The 22,045-nt window shown below is 44.6% G+C and overlaps 2 protein-coding genes across 9 annotated transcripts in view; both read right to left on the bottom strand.

Moving 5' to 3' along the window:
* The window catches only part of magi3a (membrane associated guanylate kinase, WW and PDZ domain containing 3a), a 95,684-nt gene extending 88,934 nt beyond the window's left edge, over positions 1–6,750 (bottom strand). The window contains exon 1 of one of the 3 annotated variants that reach the window (XM_076984022.1): positions 5,425–6,750. In XM_076984022.1, coding sequence (XP_076840137.1) covers positions 5,425–5,731 — 307 coding nt within the window. In that variant the 5' untranslated portion in view covers positions 5,732–6,750. The remainder of the gene's footprint in view (positions 1–5,424) is intronic. The other 2 variants (XM_076984021.1, XM_076984020.1) reach the window with 2 other exon arrangements.
* Positions 6,751–11,400: 4,650 nt separating this feature from the next.
* tmem269 (transmembrane protein 269) lies at positions 11,401–21,049 on the bottom strand. 6 transcript variants are annotated; one of them, XM_076984071.1, is made up of 8 exons: positions 20,825–21,041; positions 19,034–20,051; positions 18,444–18,508; positions 15,550–15,691; positions 15,255–15,352; positions 14,132–14,275; positions 13,498–13,698; positions 11,401–12,579 (listed from the first exon to the last, which is right to left on the bottom strand). In XM_076984071.1, the coding sequence occupies exons 4-8, from the start codon at positions 15,588–15,590 to the stop codon at positions 12,470–12,472; spliced, it is 594 nt and encodes a 197-aa protein (XP_076840186.1). In that variant the 5' UTR covers positions 15,591–15,691; positions 18,444–18,508; positions 19,034–20,051; positions 20,825–21,041; the 3' UTR covers positions 11,401–12,469. The 6 variants fall into 6 exon arrangements, with proteins under 6 accessions (XP_076840186.1, XP_076840187.1, XP_076840185.1 ...); XM_076984072.1 differs by having other exon boundaries at positions 19,992–20,051; XM_076984070.1 differs by lacking the exon at positions 18,444–18,508 and having other exon boundaries at positions 13,498–13,653; positions 19,992–20,051; positions 20,825–21,049.
* Between the last annotated feature and the right edge of the window lie 996 nt (positions 21,050–22,045).

The following is a 22,045-nucleotide window of genomic DNA, read 5'->3' as shown; positions in this document are numbered from 1 at the left end:
GGGTTGCGTTTAAAGCTCAGCTCCTGCACCTTCGCTCACCCCCACGCTTCCACGGGACGACGGCTTGACAGCCTTGGACAACCATGACGTGGGGAGCCAATGAAAACACAGGGGGGTGTGGCTACAATAGAATGATGGGCATGTGGCCGCTCGAATTATACAGTCACCGGCCCAGACCCGGATCGGGGCTTCAGCAGTGTGAGACATGACCCATTAGCCCAGGCTGTTCATAGTCCAGCCCAGCAAACGTAAGCGTGACAGGAGCTTCAACAGGTGAAGGAGCTCCAACAGGTGAAGGAGCTCCTACAGGTGAAGCAGAATCAGCCCCCGTCCTAGAGGAACTAAAGCCTGGCCGCTGTCTGAACCACTTAACACAACTCAACCAAAACAGGCAAAACCGGTTTTAAACGATCCGTAGCCTAAAACCTGCTGGAAAACAGGACTGCAGTCAGACACACAGTCCTTCATCGCCTCTCTCATGAATCAGACCCACCTGATTTAAGTCCACAGCTCATCATTACGGCCTTTCTGACCATGAACAGCACAGATATTGGACCTCGCAGGACTGTGAATAGAGTCGCTGTGCAAAACAACATGAGACCCAAACACCAAGGTTGTTCAGGTAAAGTGGTTTTGTACGTTTGGAGCGTTTGCTTCCACAGAAGGGCCGTTTGTGCGGGAGTGGACCGTAGAGAGTGGCAGGTGTTCGAGGATCTCGATTCTTCAGCTGAAGAACAGAACTGCTGCTCCCGAGAGATAAGCCCAACAGAAGGTGTCGCCATGGTGACGGCACAACAAAAACGACCTCGACGCGAGAGTCGCCGTGGCGTCACCCGGGCTCCCCGACGAATCGCTGTACCAACCGCAGCTCGACACCATCCCCCTACCACGCCCCTAGCCCCGCCTCCAGCCTCGAGCCCCCATAGGAAGCACCGATGCTGACGGAACACGTCGGCCCGATGCCCAGTCCTCCCTCGTGCGCCGTTCTGACTCCGCCCCCCTGTTTACCGCGGACAGAAGCTGATGGTGAGTGACGGAGGATCAGACAGGATGGTGCGACGGTGTTGGTAGGGTGACGATACCAACCTACAGCTGTGTCACGCGTTGTCCAGACTGGCCCGAAGAGGGCAGTAATGAGCCAGGACGTTCATTTACGGATTGTAATTTTTTCCATTTGTGGTTATTTCATTTACATACCCAAACGGTATATCTGCAACGATCTAACAGGAAACATTCATTTACAATGTGTGTCTTTTGGCTCATGTGAGTCTTTGTTAGCTCAAAGCACCAACTCCAATGATATCTCTACACAAGCATACTTATCTGCAATAGCCTAACTTGCAGAAAAAACAAATGTCAATTTCCCATATAAAAAGAAAGCACTCAAAAGGTGGATCTGAAACGTGTTTCTACGCTAATTAACATTTTAACCAGCCTGATAACGTTGAGCGTTCCACTGCACAATGGAATTATTATTAAAGGCAATCGTTCAGTTCTGTGCGTGCTGAGTGTCGGCCGCTTGGCTGGGCCCCGAGGAGACGGGGTTCTCCGTTCACTCGGGAACACCGTGCCCGTGTCCTGAATGCTTCCATGTAAAGGAATTTCAGAAGCAGCCTTCCGCCCTGCCCACAAGGTCATCCTACCCGGCGCGGACAGGGAAGACTCCAGCGGACGGAGCAGATTCAGCAGATTTACACAGCACGCCCGTACGCCCCGCTTCTCCAAACTACACCACGCCAGGATCCAAGTTAGGAACCGTCAGCAACTAAACCACCGCCATCTTCATTAGAGTGACCGTCTGCTGATGAGTGTTTGATCTGAGCATTCAAAGACTTCCAAAACTCCCTTTTGCCCATGAGTTAATCACTAGACCGCATTCATACATCATCGAGTGGTCTTACAGTTACACAGCAAAAATGACGTTTTGAACACTTTGCGATAACAAAAAAAAACTTTAAAGCACAATTGTTATTTTATGTTTGTTACCAAGATCAGCAAGTTTCCCTATGACAAAGTGCCCAGATAAAAGTCTGACTCGGCTATATCTGACTGGCGCACATATGTAGCAGTACCTCGTACAGACACAAAAACAAGCAAAACTACAACAGTAAAAACACCACAACCGTTTGACCATTATGACCATTACGCACTGCAAGTAATTATTTTGGTTGTTAATTAAAACCAATGTTAGATGCTTAAGCAAATGATTTCTCCAGTAAACACAGCGACTGAGCTCATTCCAAACCCCCCCCCGGATAAGTGTGATTTCTGGTGAAGTTAATCCAGCAGGCTCCAGTAACCTCCAGGTCCTGCGAGTTATACCACTTCTAAGAAATGTAGAAGACTCATCAATGATTGAGGCAGCGTGAATTAAACATGGGACTGTGCAACAGGAAGGAGTCGGTGGGCGTATCCCAGCGTGGCCAACCCGGAGGCGGGGAGCGGCACATGGAGCGACTGCAGCTCGTTCCGACCTCCGCAACAAACGGACCGGACCAAGCGGCAGTGGCGGACTGGACCGGGCCATGCTGGAAACGCAAACACCTCTTATGATGACAAGGGTGGTCTAGAGACTTCCAAGAGATTCGGTTTGGAAAGGGCTTTGGAAACACCAAACCTTCCTCCGACACCAGCGAGCACAGCCCAGCGACCCAGGCATTTAGGTGTGCGAGTGAGTCGATAAGATCATTTTTAAACTGCAGGTCTGCCTGCTTTCATAGTAACACACTCTCTTAAAATGACCACAGAACCATCTGACGGGCTCGTTTCCTGGTATGTAGTGAAAATGTGGGCCACTGAATACATATGTAGCATAGGCAAATGCATTTCAAATGCATTCAGTTAATTTATCCCCATCATCGGGAGACTGGAGCCTGAAACATTACTAGGTGAGAAAACTCCATGACTGCACACATGGATAGACAAAGTCATGTTAGGTGAGAGACATTTCAACTGTGCTGAGTGAGGGGGAGAGAGAGAGAGAGAGAGAGAGAGAGAGAGAGAGAGAGAGAGAGAGAGAGAGAGGGGAGAGAAGATTTCAACTGTGCCGAGTGAGGGAGAGAGGGAGGGAGGGAGGGAGGGAGGGAGAGAGAGATTTCAACTGTGCCAAGTGGGGGAGAGAGGGAGAGAGAGAGAGAGAGAGAGAGAGAGAGAGAGAGAGAGAGACACTCTCCAACTGTGCTGAGTGAGAGACAGACAGACATTCCAACTGTGCTGTGTGCATGTGAGAGAGAGAGAGAGAGAGAGAGAGAGAAAGAAAGAGAGGGGGAGACATTCCAAGTGTGCTGAGTGAGAGAGAGATAGACATTTCAACTATGCTGAGTGAGACAGAGACAGAGAGAGAGAGAGAGAGAGAGAGAGAGAGAGAGAGAGAGAGAGAGAGAGAGAGACATTGCAACTGTGCTGAGTGACACACCCCAATACACCAGTTCAATTGCCAATATATGTGTTCTTGGCGTACACTCGAACCACTCTGGGTCAACACCACAAAGTGCCCTTGGAGTGCACAAGTATGCAGAATAAGGGCCAGTGGCTCTGCTACTACAGGAGGAGTAATGCCTTAAGAGGGGTGGAGAACGGAGAGGGGGGAAAGATGGAGGATATAAACAACATCTGTCCTTGTGATCAAATACAGCGAGGGAGGAGCTTAAGGACTTCAGCACATTCCCCAGATGAATGGGTGAGCTCCTTCTGAGCAAGACGGAAGGAAAAACGACGACACGACTAACCTCATACAATCCGAGTCTCACACACACACACACACACACACACACACACACACACACACACACACACACAAACACACACACACAGAGAAAAGCTGGGGCCTCTCATATCCCATGTCAATCAACACGCAAAAAAATCTTGGGGCCATTTCTGACCCAGATATAAAGCTTGTAAAACAAGTAAACGCAGCTGTTATGAACAGCTTTTTCAGCTCAGAGGAGCCAGAATTAAACAATTTCTTAGTCCAGAAGATCTGGAAGTGGTAATTCATGCTTTTATGGCATCCTATCCGCATTACTGTAATACTCAGAAGTTTGGGATCGGCCAGTCATATCTTGTTTGCCTGCAGCACGTTCAAAATACTACACCTCGACTATCGGTGGGTGTCGACGGCTCACGTTACCTCAGTGTTGGCATGCGTGTTTGGTTTTATGTTCAGATTAGTGTCCAATAGCAGATTTTGTTTGTTTTGTGAGCTCTGTACGGACTGGACCCCACACACACACACACACACACACACACACACACACACACACACACACACACACACACACACACACACACACACACACACACACACACACACACACACACACACACACACACACACTGCTGCACGTTCCTCTCCTTGAGCTCCAAGGTCCACCTCTCAGTCACTCCAGAGAGGCCCTGGAGTCTCTCGCCCGTCTGAAGATGAAACGTGACGGTGCCTCTCCATCACAGTACCGCTGCTTCCGAACCGCCTCCCAGCTGAGTTTAGGCAAATCCAGAGCTTTGCTCAAATTCAAACCGAAAATAATTTTATTCAGTAGCCCTTTTTTTTTGGAAATAGCAGGATGTAATGTGAAAGAATGAATGTAAACCGTGTTGGAGCGTTTGACAGTGTGGAGAGACGTATGACAGGAGCATTTGCACAGCACTCTGTCGACACTCATCATTTTAAATGAGCTTTATAAATAAAATTCAATTACTTACACTGACACACACACTCTTTCTATTTCACACACATCTATGACCAGTCCAGACAGTCCCATAATATACACATATACATGTGTACATATACATGTGTACATACAATTCTGCTCAGACACATGTGTACACCACCCCTCCCTACACACACACACACACGCACACACACCTTTAAATGTCCTAAAAGGGACTTCCCTATTACTCACAGAGCATATTTGCATCCTCATTAACTCTATCTGGCAACATAAGCTTTTGTCATAAAAGCGCGAGCACACACACACACACACACACACGTGACGCTCCCTTTGACAGCCAGGCTAGTGACCCAAGTGTTGGCAGCACAGCCAGTGCACAAGACGGACAAAAGCAGGCAGCCATCAGCGTGTAAACTGACTTTGTGCGTAACACGGCGGTCCAGCTACAACGTAAACACAAAAATCCCACAGCAAGTCCCAACATGATGTTTCCTCAACCACGAGGGCTGATCAGACACCATCTAACCTTCTAGTAACAGTCCAGCAGTGAAGTGCCCTTGAGCTCAGTCCCATTTGTACTGGCCATTTAGGGCTGTCAAAACAGACAATGAATGGTTTTGGGTTTCTTTTTCACCCATGAACCATAACTGACACTGATTTAAAAAAAATAATCCAGACAGAGTGGCACAATGAAACATAAGGACATTAAACATTACATGAAGATGTCAGTCTGTAGGTAAGTCACAGTACCGACCTGGTTTCACCGTCTTCAGTCGTAAGGGCGCCCGAAAGTGGCGGATGACGGCGAGGGTGTCTCGGTTCGTCAGGCCGCTCACAGGTGTCCCGTTCACTTCCAGGAGTACGTCCCCGGAACCGGGCAGCCGGCCCACATGACACACCATGGCCTCGGGCAGAACCGGTCCCAGGTAGGGGAACTCCCCCAGCTCCGCTCCCCCTCGGACCTCCAGCACGGAGCTCAGCTCCCCGGTGCCGCCCCAAGAGACGGAACACTCCTGGACCTTACTGGACCAGTGTTTCTTCTTCTTCAGGGTCTTGGACATGGTTATTCGGGCTTTAAACCAGTCTCACAACACTTGGTCCTGTTATGGTTCCTTCTACAGTTTCTCTCTGAGATGTTCCGAGCTCAAACGGGTCGTAGCGCAGCTGCCGAAGCTTTGACCATTTCTCCTAATGGTTTCAAAACTTTGAGGGCGACATTACCTTCTCAAACCCCTGTGTGATACCGGGTATCCGGTTCGGTCCGGCTGCGGTGGCCCGGGTGGGAAGACGGTCCAGCACCGACACCACTCACCGGAGGAGCTTGTGCGGGCGCAGGAAGGCGGTTCTTCAGAGATAAACCTGAAGTCCAAACGTCTCAGCACAAACTGCGCACCACAGAATTATTAATTCCGTCTTAAGTTCGGAAATGGGAGATTTGATGGAGAAAAACTAAACGAACAGGTCCAAATGAGAGAGAAATGTCAAACACACTGCTCCGGGTCCAACCAGCCTGATGTGTAAAAGGAGAAGAAATAAAAGCACACGGCGTAAATCCGGCACATTGATCACACCCCGGCTGGACCTGTCCGTGTTCCGACCGTGATGTGTATTCGGGTCCTCACTCCTGCTCCACCGACACCAGCACCAGTCCCCGTACTGGGACCAACATACCTGGCTCCGCCGCCTCGCCACAACACCGTCCGCTACCGGCCACCTTCCCGTCCGAGTCCGGCACCGAAACGCCCTCTGGTGTCGGTTCGTGCGCGTTCGGGTTCGTCACAGCCGCGGCTGCGTCGTGTGCGCGATATTAACAATGCAACAACTTTGTAGCCCGCCACGCCTCGTCACTTGTAACAGCGCGAGTAAACTATGATTGGCGTCTTCGCCGACCAATAGCGAGAGAGGACTTGGACGGTGGGCGGGTCTTTAGCCACGCCCCTCACAACCACCGGCGCCACAGCGACGTTAACTCGTTGATTGCGGGTCGTGCGCAGGTCAAAAGTACCGTGTGGACGTTTTCTCATTTTTTCCCCATTTTCTCACTTGTTCCACTCCGGTGGCTGCAGGCATATATGAATTTTAACCTGTTTGCTAGAATAAATAGTTTTCACAAGTAAATAACTTTTGTCACCAGAGTAAGCCCAGTCAGTGTGAGTTCTGTTATAGCAGCAGTAACTACACAATATGAAACAAGCTGATATCCATCCTCCTAACGCCGTTTGAAAGAGTCAACAGTGCCCGAGCCGAAAGAACCAATCAGAGCTCGGGGGCGTGTCCGACGGAGTGCCAATCACTGGAAGTGCGCGCGCGTCAGTGAGGAACATCAGCTATGCAGAACAAATGTTGGACAAACACCCCCCCCCCTTTCAAAAACAGCTTAGACAAGTAAACAGAAAATGACAAATGAAGAGAAACAAGCTACAAAGGAAACAATTAGACAGTGTCAAAATTAAACAAAGATAAACAATGCAAGAGAGAGGTAGAGAGCGACCTGCAGGACATAAAACATTCAGAACCTGTGCGAGATAGCCACATTTCTGCTTGACAGGTAGCTAATTACACACCCTGGATTTATAAAAAACCCTCCATAGCGCATTTTGCTGTAATGTTTCAAGTAACAATAGCTGGTTTCAGTGTTTTTGTTTGGATGTGGCACAGTATCTATGTGAAGTGCCCAGTCAGTCGATGCGGTTTGGGTGTTTCTCCTCATATTTATGTGTGCCTGTGTTTTCAAAGCTCAGTATTCTCAGAAGTGGTTTACTGCTTATTTAGTTCTATTCATAACTGGGTTATTTTTCCAAACAAGCACATAACCAGTGAAATACGTGTGTGCTTTTACTGTAGATTACTTCTCATGTCTGAAAGATAATCTGCTTGTTTGTTGACCAGCAACGTTGACGTATCACAACGTGCACGTCAGCCTCCTCTGCGGGGAGGGCTTTGGAGGCGGGGCTACAGCGCGAGGGAGGGGGAGGGGCTTTGGAGGCGGGGCTACAGCGCGGCGGAGAGGGAGGGGGAGGGGTCCGGGAGTTGCACTCAAATTTTCCAAGCTGTACAGTCTCGTTTCAATCTTACCGACAGCAGCTTTAGAAATGACTTTGAATGTTCTCAGATGACAATAAGAAATTAATAATTAGGCTTTTCAAAATTATGTAATTGTCCCATTTATCATATTTGATATAGATGTAAAACTCCTTACCGGAGCACCAGGTGTTTGGACGTAAGAGACCACATACAGAAAAATATGATATATAATAATAGTAATAATAATAATAATAATTACTATTATTATTATTATTATTATTATTATTATTATTATTATTATTATTGATAATAATAACAATAATAATAATAATAATAATAATAATTATTATTATTATTATTATAATTATTATTATAATTATTATTATTATTATTATTATTATTATTATTATTATTATTATTATTTATTATGATAATAATAATAATAATAATAATAATAATAATTTAAAAGCTGTAACACATTTCTGTGTTTAATATTTGCAGCCATCTTTGAGAAAAATTATAAAATGACAGAGCGCTATTTGTAAATGTATGGCGAGCCTCTGCATAACCAAGTACATAAACTGCATTTTACAAGTAAGCTAGTACAACGTAAGTTCTGCCGAGTGCGGGCCATGCTGAATATGGTGAATGGGATTATAACAAGGTGATGTACAATACCGCCATCTACTGGACACATCCTGAATTCCTATACGCCTCTACCATAAGCCTATCCAATTACTGCAGGGAGAAATTAAAAGCAGTCTTCTGGATAATCTTCTCGTTTTCAGTTTCATAAACGGTTCACAACCTGGTATCTGCATGTTTCTGAGAAGCATAAACTTTACAACAGAAATAAATGTAAAGTGCAAGTTGCTGTACAGTGTGTCACTTGGCGTGTGTGTTAACACACACACACCTCTGCTCCTGACCCCTGAGGCCCGGCGAGTGCTTTAGGTAATCATTAACAAAGATAATCTGCCAAACCACCTTTACGGTCGTTGCCTTCAATGTCAGAAGCTCTCCTAGCTCTCCCACCGTTCTCTGCTGTTATTGTTGTTAGACATTCAGCTCCAGGAAACAGCAGAGAACGTCTCTCCACGCAGGTTGAGTGAGGTTGTCCGTGTGGAGGTGCACACCATCCATTTAGATGCAGTGATCCAGCCCGGAGCGTCATATGACAGACACGATCGTGATTAATGTTTGCACCTATTTCTTGCCTTAAACAGGTTTGTATTTTTCATTGCAGAAGGCCTGAGAGATGATTAAGATGTAAGACTCATGGAGCAGGTGGCACACAACACCTCCGGTCTCCACTGTGGTAAGAAAGAAGCACTGTTTGATCTGGGCTGCTGTTGGTGGTCACCACCTACATTAATCACAATAACCACAACCAGAGAGTTTCATGATGAGATCAGCACCATCGTGCATTCGGTGTCTTGTGATTATTGCTGGTGTGCAGGACAGACAGTAAAATGTGAAGCGTTTGGTCGTTGTAGGTTAACTGTTCATGAGTTTTAGGACAAGCATTATATATTTAAACAATCAAAATTTAAAATAGGCAATATTATTCTGACTCATTTAACCTTGAACAAGGAGATAACGAAAACAGGCTAACGCAGTATTAAATACAACTTTAATACAGTAGTTTTTGACTTTATACCCTATGTAGACTTTTTGCTGAATAAAATTGTAGTGAAAATAATAGTGTCTTTAATTGTCTAATATAAATATACAAATAAAGATAAAGTAATATTTTTTAAATTGTTATACACAAGACTGTGATTGTGTTTCTTTACTGTGTGTGTACAGTTGAAGGATCGGGACTGTTGGCCCTCATCATAATCCCTAGCGTCTTGGTTCTGGCCACAGTGACTATCGTCTCTGTGATAATATGGAGGTTCTTAACAAAGACGTGAGCATCTCTGAGGATCGTGACGTGAGGAGACGAGATGTCGCCATTGACGTGGTGCTCGTGACTCTGATAACTGTGGGCAGCGTTGCAAGAACGTACAAGAACGTCTTTGGAGAAGTCCACATTAACAGTCCCCATTAAAAGTGACGGAGTAGAAACTTGGAGGTTTACTGCCCCCTCTGGTCAAATGGGAGTATGTACACAATCATATTTAATCACAGTGTGATCGTTTTTTAAGCACCGAAGAAGACTGTTTGAACTCAATGTTTGAACTCAAGAGGCAGCATTATTAGTGTTATGATGTCATGCATCTGTTATCATTTGAGTGTATAATGTATAGTTTCACAATAAAACAAAGCAAATTTATCAAACTGCTCTCAATTTTAAATTTAAGTAATATCTTAAAATCTTGTCAGATTTGGGACCCTATGATAAAATCAAATCAAATCAAAAATATTTATATAGCGCTTTTCACAACACATGTTGTCACAAAGCGCTTTTTTATGATAAAACACCCCTATGAATTGAAGTTCATGGCTAAATATTGTTGTGGTTTTTATATATTTATTTATAAATATTAAAATATGTTCAGTATTAATTCTGTCAAATATTATCTCTGTATGCATATGCATTACAAATATGTTTTCCAATTGTGGCCTCTTCCTACATTACCCATCTACTCTGGCACAGTTGACGGTGTTGAGTTATCATTCACAAGTGTTAATGGCCCTGCTCCACATGACAGCTGACATACATGACATCACACACTTTTCCCACACTTCACCACGCTCTCCCACGCTCACCCATGCTCCCCCACGCTCCTCCACGCTCTCTCACGCTCCTCCACATACTCCAGGATCCCTGCTGCGCTTCAAGAGTCGTTCCAACTGGCAGATGAACGGATAGATTATTCACAGGACGTATATTGTGGAAGAGACGCTGGGTGTAGTGGCAGGTCGGGTTGGCTGTAGTAGGTCTTCAGCTGCAGTCGTTCTCAGAGAGGTCTGTACATCTAGTGGCCAATCAGGTTCATGTCTGACGAGTCTCTGTCTTACCCAGAATGCACTGCAAGCTCCAGCGCAGAAGTGAGCTCGGCATGGCCTTTCCTGTCTCAGGACTACATGTTGTCAGACAGCAGGCTGGTGCACAGTGGTGGTCACAGGCCGCCGCAAGCTGATTGGCTCGCCGCTCTTTGCGAAGGTGTCGGGATTGGCCGTAACCTTGGGGACGCCGCAGGTGAGGACGGTGGGAAAGGTAGATGAATCTCAAGTGCCTGGGAAAATCACAGGAGTCAAATGGAATCGTGAGGCTTGAACTTTGTCGGGAAATAATGTCTGAGGACATCTAGCTAATGTGCTGAAGAACTTTAGGGCTTTTCAAGAGGGATTTCTTCTGGAATTTCTCTATTTTATTTACGCTATTACTGAAATGTATAAAGAATGACCTTCATTCCAGCCCATTCCACCTCATTCACACTTCCAAAGGTCAACTACGTGGGATATATCTCTTCTGGAGCTGTTCCTCACACTGAACCCATCAGATGCGGCATGTGCAACTTTAAGGAGCGTCGTCGTGCAGCCAGCCGACAGCCACACCTTCCACAGGGGGGCGCCTGTCAGACAGCTTCTCAGCCACAGCCACTCACGATCCAAGGGAGCAAAAGTGGGAGGGACGGAATGTCTGCAGTAGCCAATCGTGAGTGTATACAAATACAAGCTTGCCAAACCCTCCATGACTGCTAGTTGTCATGTATTCTGAGACCAAGAGATTCAAGAGACAAATGAAGCAAAAAAAAACATTTAAAAAACATCTTTATATTTGTCAGTATATTAAAAATGCAACAGATTATGCTCAAATCAGAAGTGGTAAAAATGTTATGTTCAATACACCACTCAGTTTGAAACAAAGGTAAATGCTATCATTCTTTGGGACAGTTCATGGGGGCTCTGGAAAACGAAACCCCTGTACACAGAGTTACTTCACTTAGTAAGCAGAAACCCCTTAAAACAGAGGCCAGAATGCATAACTGCTCCAGCGAGCCTCTTGGCCAAGTGTAATTAGGATAAAAGGTGAACTGAGAAAAAGAAACGTGTACCTTCTGTAGTGACTTTTCCTATGTAGTAACAGATCAGCAGGAACTGGCAGGGCAAACAGGATGCATCCAGTCCCAGTTTGGTCCTCTCTAAATCACACTTAGATCTCACTAAGGACGCCAGGCCTGGAGCATGTGAATTTAGGGCTGTTGATTTCTCTATGTATCTGAATAATATCAATATTACTGAATATTTGCACATTTCTTCACACGTTTCATATTGACTGTTTCCATTTTGATTAAATATCTACCACTATTGGTTATTGTAAATGTTTACATGACATGTTCTACATTTCCTAATCAATAGCTGTGATTTGTACTTCAACAATAACTCAAACGGCAGCGTTAACATACTCATTACACAATATTTTCATCAACTGATTTTTGCTGCAACCTGTTATCAACTGAGCCATCAGCACGCACTCCAGAGACACCAGAATGTTTTCGCCAACATCTGTGAGCATAACCTTCAGTTTCACTGGTGCTCTGATCACTTAGCCGCAAACGTAACAAGACCAATTTTCATCATCATCAGAGAAACGACAGTTATTTCAACAACTGTCCATCGGTGGTCTGGATCAGCCAGACTTCTTCCTGACCTGAAGTCATCACCTCAAAACTAATACAATAAAAAAACAGCAATGTCCAGATGTTCCAAGATGGAGTGAAGTCTTATTCTCCATGGTAAGAAGCAGTAGATGGATCCACCGAGCCAGACAGATCTTCTTTAAACTGGAAGTGCTGAGAGTTTGGGCAAAACTGTGAAGGTCGCTAGACTTTGCAGCTCCACAGGGTTGTTGGAAACAAGATATAGGAGATGGACCAAAGCAAATAGTACACACAGGCAGGAGGAAACGAGGAGTAGAACACCATCACAACACCTGCACAGAGACAAACACATTCAGAACGTGAGCCTGACTGTCACGGCACAGGCCCGGCCACTCCCATCGGGGGCGTGTCTGTGGGGTCTGTGTACGTATATTGGGCGTGGTTTTGTGTACGCGAGTTCATTCGTCACACCCGTCTCGTTATCGTGATGTGTTGCACTTGGTTTTCATTTATTTGTAGGTATTTCATGTATGCAGACGTTGTGCTTGTCACTCGTCCGTTCGAGTCTGCTCCCATGTGTTTGCGTACTTAAATGTTCCTTGTCGATGAAGCACTACCACGCTATCACAATAAAAAATTGGGTTCAGAAAAACAGATACGTCTCTGTGTCTGCAATCTTCCCCGAACCCCTTGTTACACAAAGCTAAGCTAAACAGGATAATGATAAGGTGCAGCTTGAACAGAAGCACTGGTTCATAATTAGTTTAATGACAGGATTTCTTTAGGGCATTAAGGTAGAAATGTGCTATAACAAATGCCATATTAGCTGAACAAATGATTAAACATCAGTATGAAATTGAGATTTTAACACTTAAATTAGTTTAGCTTCTCCAAAAAAGGGGGAAATGTAGAATTTGAGCATGTGTACCTCTAGCAGTGGTCGACTGATTTATCAGTAGTTATTTAATCAATATGGTATAGGTTTTGGCGTTGTTTTGGTATGGGTTTTGGTGTTTTTGTTGGTGGTCTTTACAAAGTTATTTGAAGGACTTGTGGACATTTGATCATTTTTTTATTTAAAACAAAAGTGCAGTTCTACGTAAGCAGTGATAACGCAGACGCTAACAGTGTTGAATATTAATTTGTGTTCAGACTCTCTGGGTCTCATTTGTTATTATTATTTAATTATTGTGTTTTACCCCTAAAGATCATAGCGGCCACTGAGAGACCCGTATGGGCCGTCTACTCACCTCCAGCGTAGACTACCTTCTTCCAGGCTTGTGATTCCAGCACCCGGTCATGAGGGTAGATGGTCTGGCTCACCATGAACAGGATCATGGCCACAGCAGTGATGCGTAGCATGGCCATGTTCCCGCCGGTCAGGAGGGAGGCACAGGACAGGATGGCTGAGGAGTAGATGCAGGGCAGGCCGCGGTACATGAAGGGCATGCCTGCAGACCAGGGAGGGGTCTTTACAGTGGGTCTGAGGTCTGGGGATAGTGGTGGACTCAGAAGTTTTTAATTGAAGCTTATTGTCTTTGGAGCAGTTCGGTAGGGTTCAGGGTCCAGGGTTCAGGGTGTAGGGTTCAGGGTGTAGGGTTGGGGTGCAGGGTTCGGGGTACAGGATTCAGGGTACAGGGTTCTGGGTACAGTGTTCAGTGTGCAGGGTTCGGGGTGCAGGGTTAAGGGTATTGGGTTCGGGGTACAGGGTACATGGTTCAGGGTAGAGTTCAGGGTTTGGGGTACATAGTTCAGGGTACAGGGTTTGGGGTGCAGGGTTTGGGGTACAGGGTTCAGGATTCAGGGTACAGGGTACAGGGGTGCAGGGTTTGGGGTGCAGGGTTCAGGGTATTGGGTTCGGGGTACAGGGTTCGGGTTGCTCACCGCTGGAGAAGAAGCAGAGGCGAACGAACACCGACAGCACGTAGCACACGCAGAGGAGGCTGTCCAGGATGCCAGAGGTCCTTAAGAGCAGCGACGTGGCTATTCCGAACGTTGTGAAGTCAGCAAAGTCGTCCAGCTTGGCGCCTGAAATATGCAACAAGAGCTGAGAACCTGGAGCTGAGAACCTGGAGCTGAGAACCTGGAGCAGAGAACCTGGAGCTGAGAACCTGGAGTCTCGCCTCGCGCCTTTACTCAGTCGCCCGCCATGATAATTCATGGTTGTTTCCATTCTTGTGACAAGCAGCATAAACAGGTGTGTCAGCGATGCTGACCTCTATATGATCTCTACAGAACTGCTCACACCTTTCTATTACAGTCCGTCTGGCCCTACAGAATAGATCTGGCTGCAAAAATAGCTGTAGATTTCACAGCCTTAAAATAACTCACTGCATCCTCCAGCATGTAAAGAGCCCAATGTGGTTCTCTCTCCCCCCTCCCACTGTTTCATGGGGGATTGTGGGTAGGCGTGGGGGATTGTGGGTAGGCATGATTTTGACTGCATGTGTACATGTACAGACTGGGCCACGTGTGCACACTGGAATATCCATCCCAAAGTCAAGCATCCGGGGTATGTCCGATATGCCGGGCACGCGAAGTGCCAGGATAAAGCGGACAATTAGAGCCTGATCCCTCTGCCTAACTGGAGGTTGATCACTGGATTGATAAAGAGAGAGAGCTGTGGGACATTGTTGCGCCGACGCCAAGCTATTCCAGGCGTCCGGGGAGACGTGACTGTGAGCACGTAGTTTCCTGCTCAGAGCTGGGCGCTATTTAGGGCGACAAAGTAAGACAATGAAACGAACATGACAACTCCAACAAAGCATCACATATTGCTGTAGGATCGTGTTTTTCTAAAGGTCCATCTGCTCGAAATTCTGTTTATCGGTGCAAAGCGGGACCGCACACAAAGAGTCCTGTGCTACGGGATTAACGCGGCATGCGTGGGAACGCAGAGTAAAACAACCGAGGTGAGGAGGTGCCAAAGGAGGGAGGAGAGCTCGGTGCCGTTCGGGTTGACATCCCTACGCGTCCAGAACAGGGCCCGAGACCACGGTCCACTCACCAAGAGCCGAGCAGGCGTTCAGCTGCCTAGCAACCGCACCGTCTGCCAAGTCCAGCAAGTAACCAATCAGCACCAGCCAGCAAGCCGCATAATGGTGGCTGTGGGAGAGAAGTGTTTATGGGACCAGTTCAAACTGGTCATAACATTTCATCAGCGTTACTAACCTCTGAATGACAAATACAGACATCACACCACTACGTAGCAGGAAAGATTTACAGCAAAACAGAAAAAAACTCCATTTGAGCTGCGTAGTTTGCGTGAGCGTCGGCCTGTGAGCTACGAGTGCAGCGCTGACCTGTTGAGGCTACTCAGGATGGAGGCCATCCCCACCACCATGTTGGCAACCGACAGAGCGTTGGCCGCATTTTTACGAGCGAACTCCTTGAGCTGGGCGGCCCGCTCCCTCAGGACGAGTTTGTTGGTGTGCTGGACGAAGCCTGCGAGGAAGCAGGCAGAATGGTGTGATGAGACGGGGGCAGGTGCATGGACCACGCCCAGCTGTGGGAGGAGCCTACGGGCCCATCCCAGGCCATCACCGTCAGACACGTTTAAATCTAGAACTGATGAGCAACGTGCACTTACAAACGTCAGGAGAGACGTCTACATTTACCACTATATAGCTATATTTCTCTAAACGTTTGCGGGTCGCTACAGAAGATTCTGCAAAGGTTTCAGAGTCCCATTTAGAGTTCCAAAAAAAGTCTGGCTTATTTATAAAACAAAAGTGCCAGATCTGATTGTTTTTTTCTTCTGAGGTGGATCTGTCATACATACAGCAAAGGGAAAGCAACAAGACTGATGACAACATTCAAAAGGACCAAAAAGCATGACAACGAGCCAGTGCAGACCACGTAGTGCTGCGTAACCTCACCGTACATACAGCCCCCACACCTTATCGCCAACATGCAGGAAGCATAATAACATCACCACATTTAGGACATAGTTGTTACTCAGTAGCTTGTTTCATATTCAAATCATGCTGTAGCAACCTGTCTACAGTGTAAGGTATCAGTAACACAACATTTAAACATTAAAAAGTTTAAAAAGTAGAATAAGAACCAAGAGCAGTTTGACTAAAGTCAATTTGTGAACATACTGCATCCCAAATGGAGTTCTGCATTCACAGATCTGCATTAGATGTGTACAAGTATCATATGACGTCAGTTAGAGCCTTAAAATGCTGAAGTCTTGACATACATGACATATGACATACATGACATATGTGAGCTGTCAGGTTTCTCTGCACAGATATGTAACCTGCTTTTCAATAAATGATTGTAACCAGTGTAATACCGTACATTCAAACTAAAAGTGATTCTTTGATCATGCACTAAAAATGAAAAACAGTATATCAGGTTTCAAGCAATAGGGACTTTTCAAATTTCAGTTTAGCAAGATTTGCAAACACTATTAAATGTCTAACCACAAAGAAAAAGTCAGAATGACAGTACGGCATCGCATAGATATTAACAAATGTAAAGACATTGCTTTGGTGACACAGTTTTCTGTTACTTGGGAGATGTTACAGTTTTCATTATTATTAGAACAACACAATAAGTCTTGTGCATTTATCTAATAAAAGATGGCTACGGTTCTATCTCTGCAAAAAACCCACACAGGGTCCTATTTAGACTGTAGTTGGGCTTCGGTCATCTGGACAAAGATAAAAACTGGTACCCTCAACAGCATGTATCTTCTGATGTGCTTTCTAACAAGATTCCTATCAGTGTTGCTTACTTTACTTTACTTTTATGCAGAGATGATGCATTTTACTCACACATACCATACTGAAGATGATGCAATAGTTATTACATATTCCCTGTTGCTAAAGGAAATAATTTGTGGGGCAAAGTGATTTGTGTGCTCTATTTGCTTTTCACATTCATAAACCTCAGCAGTGGGGATCGTTTAGGTCAGTGGTTCTCATACTTTTTCTATCATTCATTCCCCACCTCAGAAGAAGGGTAAATTCCACGCCCTACGAACGGGTGGCGAACATAATTTGTTGACGGGGGGGGGGGGGGGGGGGGGGGGGGGGGGTTTGGGAGTGCCTGGCGGCGAAAGTAATTTGTTGACCGGGGGGGCCAGTACAAATTCATTAAAGGGCTGAATCTAGCCCTGGTTCACACTGTTCCACAGACATTTTAAACATCCGGGGCTTATGAAAACGGACAGGCTTAAAAAGGTTCATTTCTTCCAATTGCTTGCGCCCCACCTGCAATACCCATGCGCCCCACGCTTTGAGAAACGCTGGTTTAGGTGAAGAAGAGTCCATCTTGCATTGATGTATATAACAGTAACCCTAGTGGCAGCCATGTTTCCTGCACAGCACTCAGGGTACTTGAGGACAGCAGGGGGAGGGGTGTCCTGGCCAGCAGCGCAGTGTGTCAACACTGGACTGTGGACTCACTGCAGTGAAAATAAAGTGGAGTTTGACCTGTAAGTGGCTGGGTAGAGGATGGGGTAGGGTGGGGCGAGGTGGGTGGGGGGGGGGGGGGGGGGTGTCTGGCGGGACTTCTGGAGGGTCTGGGGTTTTTGGAGGGTGAAAAAAAAGTGAGAACACAGAGAAACAAATGGGACTAATCTTGGCGTCCTGTGACTTTGACGAAGGCTGTTGTGCCACTGAAACACTGCAGAGATTTTTAATGAAGATAAACAAAGAGTTCTTTGTCCTGAAGTAAATGAGTGAGCATAAAATGTAAATCGGTTTCTCCTTGGGCTGGACCATAGTGTTTTTGATGTTGTTGCTAAAGGAACACGCGGTGTTATTCAAGTGGCAGGATACGAGGAATCCATGACAGGACGAAGCACAAATATCCATGACAAGACGAAGCACAAATATCCATGCTCATCGTCTGCTCACTTACCATACAACCTAGAACACAGTCAGCTTTATTTAGCATCACATTACCTGAACTCATATGCAGTAGACTTGTCATTGTCCTTTATAACAGTGATAACTAAAGTAAGCACACCTTCATTCCCTGGAGAACTGTCATTTTCAGGTCAGGGGACATGCGATACATACATGCACAATGGGTTTCTTTCAGCAAACCATTTATGTGTGAATATAACAATGTAAGAGTTGTGTATCTAAAAATGTAAGCTATGCGACTTCCATGTATAATTTTATCCTTAAAAGCCTTAAAACTATACAGAGATCAGAAAAGTTTAATGCAAGGTTCCTACTATTGCGTTTTGCAACCTGAACTTGATGTGATTCCAAAGCCAGTCGATTGCAAGCGACTCTTCATCTGAAAGAAAACAGGGAATAAGACACAAGCCAACAGTACAGAGCTGCATGCCTTCATTTACTCTGATCCCACATCACTGGGCACAAGAAAAGGCAACTGGGAGTTATTTGTTATAGGTAATCATTTCAAAGTACTGATAAACATGTTTTCTTTGTGTGGGACTTGGGAATTCTAAATTCACAATGAAAAAATAAGAAAGGTAGGAGTGTGAACGTATCTTATCCTGGTAATTATTGCAACAATATTTGGCTGGTGTGTTCAGTTGCTGAATTCAAATCAGTATTTTAAAATATTCATAATTTTTTATTAATTTTTTTTATAAGTTTTAAAATAATCAGTGAGATTGTGATATACTTAGCTAGTCTTTTTTATATGTACCATTAGGAAAATAGGAAAGTTAACAGTAAAAACTATTGGGTGTGTTGTACTGGTAAATAAAGCAGCAATTTTTTAGTGTTGCCACATTAAAGAAACACTGAAACACACAGCCAAATGATGTATGTATGTAAATGTTTAGTGGCTCACCGATCAAAAAGGATGACAGAGTAAGTGGGATGCTGGTGTTGCTTTAAGATGCCTTATGACTTCTTTGAGTGTGTAAAAGGTGTCAGAGAGGACTGTAAAATCAAGTTTATCATATGGAAATAGCTGCTTCATAAATCTGACATTTCAGAAATATTCAAACCCCAATCAGGATATTCGTCAAGAGCACCCCAGCACTTCAGGACTCTTACTATGCAAGATCTACTGACATAGACCACTGGCTGCAGTGGGACTACGTTCTGCTAAATGTGGACATCATCTATATGTACACTAAGTTCAACAACCAGCCATGTCCTGATTGGGGTTTCAAAAAAAGGGACTGTGGTAGCTGATCAATCAGTCACAGTCAGAAAGGGCAGCATAGAGACATGGGACAGGGCAGAAATGACAGGCTACTCGCAGACAAAAGAACCAACATGTCTGTTTACCATGTTCAACACATACTGACGGCGGAGGCTGGAGTTCCTTGGGTGGTGCCTCGTCTCCATTTCTGGAGATCTACCTGATAAAGTCTAAATCTCCAGTGCTCGAGTTCTCTAACTGCACTAATTAGAGTTACCTGGTGATGACCACTGACGAAGAACAAGCTCATTAACTGATAAGCAACGATTAAATGCAATGATCTGAGATATAAACTGTTACTGACTTATTCTAGAGAAAAAAAATTAGAACAAATCTCTAGCAATCATATTTGCATGCCTTGTGTCCACATCATACATTAACTGCAGTGCCACTTCACAACTTGTGTAATTAATGGATGGATGAATTGATAGATAGACAAAGAGAGAGAGAGAGAGAGAGAGAAATACTAACAAGCAGCATGAAAATAATATGCACGTCCCATGGTGGAAACCCGGCATGCAAACCCCAGCACAACTGTTACTGATACACTATTTTAAGCAAACACTAATTCATTATCCAGTATGTAGGCAAACCTTACCGGAGGAAGGACTTAACAGGATCATGCTGGCCTTGTGAGTCGCTACACACAGCACAGCAGCTAAAAGTAAATGAGAACAGTGTGGCACGATTATCAGATAAATATTTGAATAATTTCCACATTTATAAAAACCATCAAAGGTCAATCTTCAGAATTAACATACAACAGGTGGTAATATAACATGAAAGGGTTGAATGAAATGGAGTTAAGTTAAACCAGAGTGTGTTCTCCTGTCTGCGTGATATGAGGATCACTCTCAGAAGGGTTTGGGTTCACCAGCTGGAGTTACACACCTTAGATAACGTTATCCCACCTGTGAACACTAGATATCTCCTATAGGCACTGCAGCGTGTCTAGTGTTATAAACTAGAATATATAAACTCCATTAAATGGAGATATTCATAAGATTAACATATCTTGCTAATTCCACATAAAACCAAAGAAAAGTCGAATAAGTGGGTACAACAAATGATCGTATAGGATCTGCTCGAGATGTCAGGTTTGAATTGAAGCTGCAGGTTCTGTCCTGCTGGTACCGATGACTGCTGCCACATTATAATATCCCTTCCGTTATTTCACTAGTTACATGGATACTTAGATACATTTGTATACTCTTGGCTACTATTGTACACTTTAAAAATAACATTATTGTAATGGCATGCGATTACATATTTCTTAAAACTCTCAGAGTTCGTATACTGCGATTTAATCCTGACCAAAATGCGTCATTAACGGTAATGAAATCCAGTTCATAAAGTTTTCTAAGTACACGTTTACGTTAAGGAGGCGCATCATGATGTGTGGTGATGGGATGCGGGCAGCGGATCTCTTACCTGGACACACACGCAAGGATGAGACTCCAGAGGGATTATCACTGATGATGGACGGCTACTGCGGTGGGCTTAATATCTTTGTAAAAAATCCTGTTTTTTATATTATTCACGTTTAAAAACACACAAAAATACACAATAATAACAATTCGCTATGGTGTGCACCTGTCAGAAACAGCATTAGTAATTTCTGCGCGACTCTTTTTAAAGCCCTAGGACAGACTGGAATATTCCACCGGAAATGACGCTGTCTTTTTTCTGGTTTTTCTAACGGCCCCTTTTCTAACTGTAGATGTGATGTATATCAGTTTGTTCGATATTCATTGATATGTATATCGCAACAAATCAATAAAAATGGAAAAGAAATTAAAGAACACATTCAGTGTTTGCCTGTTGTTATTTACTCTAAACTACTGGGTCTCAGATAAAAGCAAAAAAAGAAATACCCTGGACAGCATGAATAAGATATTTTTGTCAGTTAACACACTGTTTAACATTCTCTGTACTTCTTAATATCTGAATATGTGATTTGATGGTGACAAGTGTCAAATATTTGTGTCAAATAGATATGCCTTAAATAATCTGAAGTGTTGATCTGAAATTTTAGTTTAGTTCTCTTCCTCTACTGTGCTGCTAAAAGTTACGTTCATGGTCATCACTGCCGTGGCTAAATGAGCTAGCCACGCATTGCAATTGCATTCACCCACTAATCTCAGTAGATTGGGTATATGAGCCCAAATTCGCCGCTCTGCGTTTCTGATGGTTGACAAAGAGCACAGCTGCATAGCAGGATGATCTAATAATCCTCATAATAATCCTGTAAATAAAAAAAGAAAACAAAAAACATTAAAGCATCTAAAGCAGACTTTGTAATCCTGTCAGATTTTGCTGACACACACAAAAAAACATGACAAAATCATATTTGCATAATAGCCCACAAAACCACATCAACACGTCAAGTTCATTTAATGCATGTTACATGTGATAAAGTCAGCAACAAATTGCCCTCTCAGAAGGATAAATAAGGAATGCAGAATGAACCCTAAAAGATTGTTAGTTCGTCAGCTGAAGGACATTGTGTTTTAGGCCAAACACCGCAGTATGTCTGCAGTGGCCTCCGTTCAGAGTAGAGTCACATTGCAAGAGTGTATGCAGAGTTGCATTATGATTACAGTGAGGTCATGACTATAGAGGGACTATTACTACAGAGGAAAAACTCTCAGT

The sequence above is a fragment of the Brachyhypopomus gauderio genome, chromosome 21 (assembly GCF_052324685.1).
Source record: "Brachyhypopomus gauderio isolate BG-103 chromosome 21, BGAUD_0.2, whole genome shotgun sequence".
Lineage (NCBI taxonomy): Eukaryota > Metazoa > Chordata > Actinopteri > Gymnotiformes > Hypopomidae > Brachyhypopomus > Brachyhypopomus gauderio.
Note: the sequence above shows the minus strand (reverse complement) of the source record. Positions and strands in the feature narration are given on the sequence as shown.